Genomic DNA, 7,500 nt, shown 5'->3' with positions numbered 1-7,500 from the left:
CAACGCAAATTAATCTGATTCGGGCCGAGAGATTCTCTCGGCACCAATCAGATTCGATCCAGACTATTTTGCAAGAGCACCGTCGCTGCGTCCGGGGCTGGCTCCGCCCAAGACGACTGTGATTGGTTTAAAGAAATACTGCGTTTTTCCCCCCCTATTGCAGAATGGTAATATGTCCAGCCAGACCTGTCTCCGGCGCTGACACAACGTAAACGAAGTGTGGAGATAGGTCTGGCTATCGAGACTAGTATCTAGCTAACCATAGCTAGCTTACCATAATGTGTACATTTGTATCTAGTCTCTGGATTGTGTTACTTTGTTGTCTTTCAATGCTGTTACAGTGCAATGTCCCCCCCGGGGATCAATAAAGTATGTACTACTACTACTGCTACTGCTACTACTGCTACTGCTACTACTGCTACTGCTACTGCTACTGCTACTGCTACTGCTACTGCTACTGCTACTATACTACTACTACTACTACTACTACTACTACTACAGTACTACTACTGCTACTGCTACTAATATTACTGCTACTGCTACTGCTACAGTACTACTCCTCCTCCTCCTACTACTACTACACTACTACTACTACACTACTACTACTACTACTACTGCTACTGCTACTGCTACTGCTACTGCTACTGCTACTGCTACTGCTACTGCTACTACTACTATACTGCTGCTACTACTGCTACTACTGCTACAACTAACCTACACTTGAGGTACATATTAGCCTACAGTATACATGGTACAGTTTGTAGTATGGTTTGGGGTTCGTATTGTAGTACAGTTTGGGGTTCGACCCCAGGATAAAGCACAGAAGGTCAGGCCAAGCAGCAGCACTCACCACGTGCCGATCTCCTCCTCTGTGTACTCCACACTGGGGATGGGCTCTCCACTGAGGGAGAGAAGAGAGACAAGATCCACTCCTAAGGCACTTAAATGATCTGATCATCTTCATCTGATTAGCTACATAATCTAATATGCAATTCTATAAATGGTATTTTTCACTGAAATCAACTCAATATGAATCTAGGTTCTCATTGTTTCCCTTACATACAGTATTCATTCTGTGAAACATTACAAATGTATTCTAAAAGATGAAGACTGCTTTTTCATCCAGCTGTCTCTAAGGTCTTAGGCAGCCATTCTCAACCAGTGGTCCACAGAGCGCCATCTAGTGGGCCGTGGAGGCAGTCTTAGCCTACTGCCAAATGGCTTGAAAAAAATAAAATAAAGTTTGGTAATTTACAAAGCTAGTAATTTTATATCTAAATGTACTCAAGAATTCACATATAAATAAAAAACATCAAGTTAAAATACATAATTTCAATAACCAGTTACTTTTGAATATCACAACGCCAATCACACCCACTGGTGTTGAGACAAATGTGTTCAGCTGTAGCTAGTGAACGTTCCCTCGGATGCAAACTTCAGTCATGTTATGTTTTTTCTTACTCATTGGGAAGGTGGTCCTCAGATATATATTTTTTACAATCAAAAGTGGGCCTTACGTTCCAAAAGGTTGAGAACCCCGGGTCTGATGAGTACTGGGATTGAAACTCACTGTTTATATGTGAAGGCTAAGTCTCCGATCATCTTCCTCCTCTGCCTATAGACAGCATCTGTGAAGCCCTGTAAAAACACATCTGATTCTAAAAAAGCACATAGCTCTAAAGACAGGTAACGACAGTGTAATATACGTGAATGAATCGAAGATTATTCTAAGAATGTAAGGTGTATAGAGTGATAACTCACCGGGTGATCCTGGTCTAAATCTGGATCATACTTTGTGATGAGGTGATGACATCTATCCAGCTCTGAGATCTTCTTTGGAAACCAGTGAACTGATCCAGAGAAAGGAAAGAACAACTGTGAGAGCGCTGACAACTTTTATTAGTGTCTTATATCTTTTCTAAAACACAGAAAAAAACTCCATGCAGGGATATGTGAAATAGAACGGGTATAATGTGGAACTGAGGACTCACATTTGACCTCTTTGGTGGTTCTGACGTCCTCTGCGATCCTCTTGACGGAGCTGACGAGCGTGCTTACGTCTGTCAGGTGCACCTCGCAGCGGACGAAGTACTCCAGGCTCTCCAGGCTCTCCTTTGGCTTCCTGTGGAGCCGAGTCTCCAGGTGGTGGATCTTGGCCTCAAACGTCTGCAACATACAGCGCGGAAATTAGGAGGGATGCAAAGATGGCTGAATGTTTGAATGGATGGATTGAAAAAGATGTTTGTGATGGGGAGATCACACGATTTCAAATTGAGGATGGATGGAGAGAGGCAAATATGTAGTTGTATTGTTCTCAAAAGGAAAAACAAACAAGTTCGATATTTATACAAATTTATCAAAAGAAAACACGTTTAGTAAAGTGCTACAATTGTTAACTGAAATAATGTTAATTTATTGACTAAAACGTTTATCGGAAATGTACAGGCTAATTTACGCATAGGCTCAAGTCATGGCACTTTCTTCTTCAGCGCCTCTCCCCCTCTCACTATTAGTTTAACATAATTTGACAAAATATTGAATTAGGTGCGGTGCCTCTGCTGAACCTAAATTATATTAGGCTGATTTCGTGTCACCTGGACAATAAATTAGGCTTGGCCTTTTCTGGGAACGAGTGGAACGCTTGAGGGACGAAGCCATTACTGTATCAGCCACCTCTACCGCCCCGGCCCTGACCTCGCCCCTTCTTTGCACGTCTAGTTGACTTTTAAAGACATGCATTTGCATTTTACCGAATAAAAAGACAAATATAAAACTGTACATTATTTTTATTACAACATCGTCAATCAATAGCCTACCCTGAATTGAAAAAGAAAGAAAGGTGGACCCATTTTTCGATAGTCTAGTCTTCTAGAGAAAACTTCTTAACATGAGCATTTAAAGGAAAAACTAGACGGCTCACCTCGAAAACTTTAAGGCAGCGGGACAGTGCCGGGGTCTTGGAGCTCCTCAGAGTGAAGAAGAGATTGAGGAGCGCTTTTCCATTATCCTCTTCAAACACGATCTGTTCATTCGCTTCGGCAGCTTCAGCAGCCGCGGCCGCTGCCTCGCGGTCCTTGCGCGCATCCTCGATCAAACTTTGTCTCCTGCCGATGAATCTTTGAGACTGTATCGAAAGAGACAGAAGGAAAGAAATACACGTTGAGCCTTGAGATTCTTTGGGGTCTATGTAAACACGTCAAACGTTGCACATACACAGACATACAGTTGGAGAGTCTTGCGCACCTTTTGGATATCCGACGGGAGCGCTTTACATCTCCAAAAGCGCATAAATGCAATGCTAAATACATTATATATCAATGCAGCCAGTCAAGCCCGTCGCATAGCGCTCCTGTTGCGTCAAGCTGTTTTGTTTGGTCAACCTTTTTAGTTCTCACAGCAGTTTCTTACCATTAAGTGGCTTAAATGTGTTCCGTTCGTGCGTAATTGTGACTTCATCAAAGACTCTCCGCGCGCGGCTTCTTAAAAGTCCTCATAATATCACCATGACACTCATAAGACAATCTAGCACTGTTAACTCGGACCTAAATTATTTAAACATTATGGGCCAAAATTGAATGATAATGGTTTTGTTTCTTACCGTAACAGAATCAGATCTCTCCAGCTCGGACGCTGCCCTGCGGAAACTCTTAGTGGAGGAGCTGCTTGATATGGGCATGGTCGGTTTCTTGTGTGTGAGAGTAGGTAGGCTATATTCTTTATATGTGTGCCGGTGAGATAGTGAATAAGTGTCCTCTTGTTTTTATGCCGTTCTCGGGATTGCGTTGTCTCTGCAGTGCGCGCGGAACCCCCTTTTCCAGGCAGATGCCCTGTTCTGTTCCCGATCTTATTTATGAGGGGTAATTTAAATGTTCTGCCTGACGTCATGCCTCTCATTCTCCGTATCAACCAACACACAGCATCCAACACACACGCACGCTCATGTACTTGTATTGGGCTTAATTCTTATTTAACTGAGCAAGTGACATTATACAAGCTATTTTCTTGTGGTTTTGCTGCAGACTACTGATCAGCAAAAATAATATTGATTTCGAATGACTTATACTAATTAGTGAAATGTCAGTGAGGCACTCAAACATAACTGACATATCATGATTGTGGTTCCAGGTCAGTTTCTCTAACAAAGTAAATTAATCATATATGTTTTAATCTTACAGTTAAAATAATAGGGGAGTAATATGACTTTCCCCCAAAAAAGTGGTCTCCTGGCACAACGTGCCCCCAATGAGAGGTAAGTTGAGGGGGAAGTCGTGCCAAGGGAGAGAATAAGTGGGGATAAATTGTGCTGTTGATAATGTGAAACAGATTATGTTGAAGTAACATTTTAAATTTTCACATGCTTGTCAAGGCAGCAGAAGTGGAATGTAGGGGCCCCCTGTCCAGATCGGGCATTCGCCAACCTCCGATTCAAGCCTTCATAGACGATCTGATGGTCACAGCAACATCAGCAACATGCTGCTGGCTCCTTCGAGGACGAGGAAAGGCTCCTCACATGGGTGATAATGATTTTCTAGCCAGCCAAATCCAGGTCTCTGGTCCTGAGGAAGGGGAGAGTGGTGGACAAGTACTGCTTCCATTTGGATGGAGTTCTAATTCCATCAGTGTCCGAGAAGCCTTTGAAAAGCCCTTGGAAGATCTTCGACAAAACCCTGAGAGTTACAGTGGCGGTCCAGTCAACACACATTGAACTGAAAACATGGCTATCAGCAGTGGACAAGTCAGGTCTCCCAGAAAAGTTCAAGGCATGGATATATCAGCATGGTATTCTGCCGAGACTCCTCCATTGCTGATAAACGAAGGCCCAATAATCATCGTGGAGGGCTTTGAGAGAAACAGCCAGTTCCTTCGCAGGTGTTTGGGCCTGCCAAAGAGCCTAAGAAGCATTGCCCTATATGGACACACCAACAAGCTGCAGCTTCCCTTCACCGGCCTGACAGAGGAGTTTAAGGTCACCAGAGCCAGGGAGGGGCTACTTTACAAAGACTCGTCTGACACCAGAGTCTCCTCCGCAGGCATCATGGTCAGAACCGGAAGGAAGTGGCGGGCGCAGGAGGCAGTCGAAGCGAGGCTGAGAGCTTTTGCATGGAGCAAATCAGACAGATATGGGTGCCTGGCCATGCAGGGCTCTATACGTAATTACAAGAACCTTGAACTGGATCCTGAAGTTTACTGGAAGCCAGCCAGCAAGGAGGCCAAAACAGACAAGTTCTACTGGACCTGGTCAACAGCCTGGCGGCAGCATTCTGGGCCAGCTGGAGGCAGTCAAAAGGAAATTACAATAATCCAGGCGTGATAAGACAAAGGCATGGATAATCATTTATAACAAAGAATGTGATACAATAGATCTGAGTTTCGCAATGTTCATGTGGGAAAAAAACATGTCCTGCACATGAGGGACCTGATGTGCTTGTCAAGGAGCATAGCTATGGACTTCCCATTCTGCACCTCTCCTGTTGCTCTGTCCAAATCAAGTCCCCAGGAACAGCTCTGGGTATTGAAGCCATTTGATGTAGTAGCCAAGCTTGTACTACTAAGTCACTTGACACCATGGGGACCATCCCCCCCCCCCAACCCCACCCCCCATAGACATACATGGGGGAACAATGCACAACTTAAACCTAGGCATAATGGCACAAATTACCCCACCCCTGCCATTTTAACGAACTTGTATCAACCAGCAGTTTAGACTCAACATCATGCTAACAGTATAGCCTCATATTGTAGCTTCCTAAAGCACTAACAAAGGTGTGAGATGTTTTCTAACTTGTCTGTAATTGTTCAGACACAATAATCATGAAACCTGAACATGAACATAAAAAAAATCACTTGGAACGGCAAAAAACGTCTCTTTTTTTTCTTTTTAACTTAATTGTGCATTCCACTTATTCTATGTGTCTCCCTTCATCACAGGATGAATTTCTCGTATGGTTTTCTAAAAACAAGGGGAGGCACAACTTCCCCCCGGCACAAATCACCCAGCTCTCCATAAAGAAAGATATTTATCTGATGTGCTCTTTGTTAATTGACCAATAAATGTCCAGTTTCTAATCATTTAATTAATAAAATCTAACAATCTAGTATTTTATGAACAACAACATGTTCTTCGTTTGATTCGTTCATTTCCTGAAGCTTTATTTCTGCCCAGACGATAATATAGAAAGTGGTAGGCGCCCAACATTGTAACAACAATCCTTAGCCCACTGTGGAAAAATCACATTGTGTTATAGACTTTAAAAGATGCTGCATGTTTGGTGACATTTAGTGTGATGCTTTTTTCCTGAAGAGATTGTACTATTGTACTATGTTCCATAAGTTGGGAGGAGCTGTAATGTCATGTAACTACAGCCAGACAGATACCATCTTCACATAGCCACCATGAAAGGAGCCGCATAGACTGATGCACTCACACAGTCCCCAACCGCTCCCACCCCAGGGCTTGAAGACAAAGGTTAGGGCACAAAAAAGTCAGCTGTGGAAAATTAAGCCACTTTATCAGCTCAATCCAACCCCCACAGCTCTTCACGAATTTGATTGTGATGCTGGGGGGAGGGGGGTGGAAGGAAGTAACCGGGAACTACAGGGTTGTGTTTCTGTCTGCCTGTTGATCTGCCTGTGCTGTTAGCTTGGCAACAACAGATCAAGTGGTTTGTACCTCCTGTGGCTAACAGTTAGCTGGATAATGTGATTATGTGGTGATGTACCACACCCAGAGGCATGGAGGGTAAAAGGATTATATCCATGTAGTCTCCGTTAGCTGCATGCTACCACAGCTAGGAGCCCTGGTACTGCAAATGTTAAAGTGCAGTGATATAGCCAGAGGCAGAGAGAACAGCAGGCCTTCCTGGGGACGGAGGAGATAAACCACACTGACACTGAAACATAAACCACAGAGATGTTCCATCCTGATTAAGCTCATGTTCTACATGATATGAGGTTTTCTGCATGAGATGAGGTATGAAATGTATCATTTATTGTTATTCTACTAAAACAGAATTATGGACTATAGGCGGAGGGGCTTGATATTCACTTTCTGATGAATTGAGAATGACTTAGCCTACACCAGAGAGGACCTGAGATGTGGTGATATCAGATGGTCTTTGTGTAAGTCTCGTTGTGTACAGTCTAATTGATATTCAAAAGTTTGTGTTCTATAAAACCTACAGAACATTGCAGCGTTTATTAATCTGTTCTAAGGTAACATGATCTCTGTGTTGGATAGACCAAGCGTTCAAGAGACACGTCAAAGCAGCTTACGTACTTAAAGAGGAAACTGATAAGAAAGCTAGTGGCTTAAAATAATGTCATCAAACATAGGCTACTAGATCGTATGTGGCTGATTAGAGTTAAGAATACAGTTTATTATGGCATATAAAACAAACCAACACATCCACCTTTTGCGATTGAATCACATAGAAAACATACATTTTGTGAGAAACCGAAGAGAGTTTGAATATAAATGTAATGACTTAGTCTGGGTTCATC

The 7,500-nt window shown here is 43.1% G+C and overlaps 1 protein-coding gene across 1 annotated transcript in view; it reads right to left on the bottom strand.

Moving 5' to 3' along the window:
* Window positions 1–3,676, bottom strand: part of th (tyrosine hydroxylase) — a gene marked incomplete at both ends in the record, with an annotated part of 7,045 nt that extends 3,369 nt beyond the window's left edge. The window contains 6 exons of the mRNA XM_084452522.1: window positions 851–901; window positions 1,571–1,638; window positions 1,762–1,850; window positions 1,992–2,166; window positions 2,921–3,124; window positions 3,599–3,676. Of these exons, the coding sequence (XP_084308648.1) occupies window positions 851–901; window positions 1,571–1,638; window positions 1,762–1,850; window positions 1,992–2,166; window positions 2,921–3,124; window positions 3,599–3,676 (665 nt within the window). The remainder of the gene's footprint in view (window positions 1–850; window positions 902–1,570; window positions 1,639–1,761; window positions 1,851–1,991; window positions 2,167–2,920; window positions 3,125–3,598) is intronic.
* Window positions 3,677–7,500: the final 3,824 nt, after the last annotated feature.

This window comes from Borostomias antarcticus (genome assembly GCF_949987555.1).
Source record: "Borostomias antarcticus genome assembly, chromosome: 18".
In the NCBI taxonomy this organism is placed as follows: domain Eukaryota; kingdom Metazoa; phylum Chordata; class Actinopteri; order Stomiiformes; family Stomiidae; genus Borostomias; species Borostomias antarcticus.
Note: the sequence above shows the minus strand (reverse complement) of the source record. Positions and strands in the feature narration are given on the sequence as shown.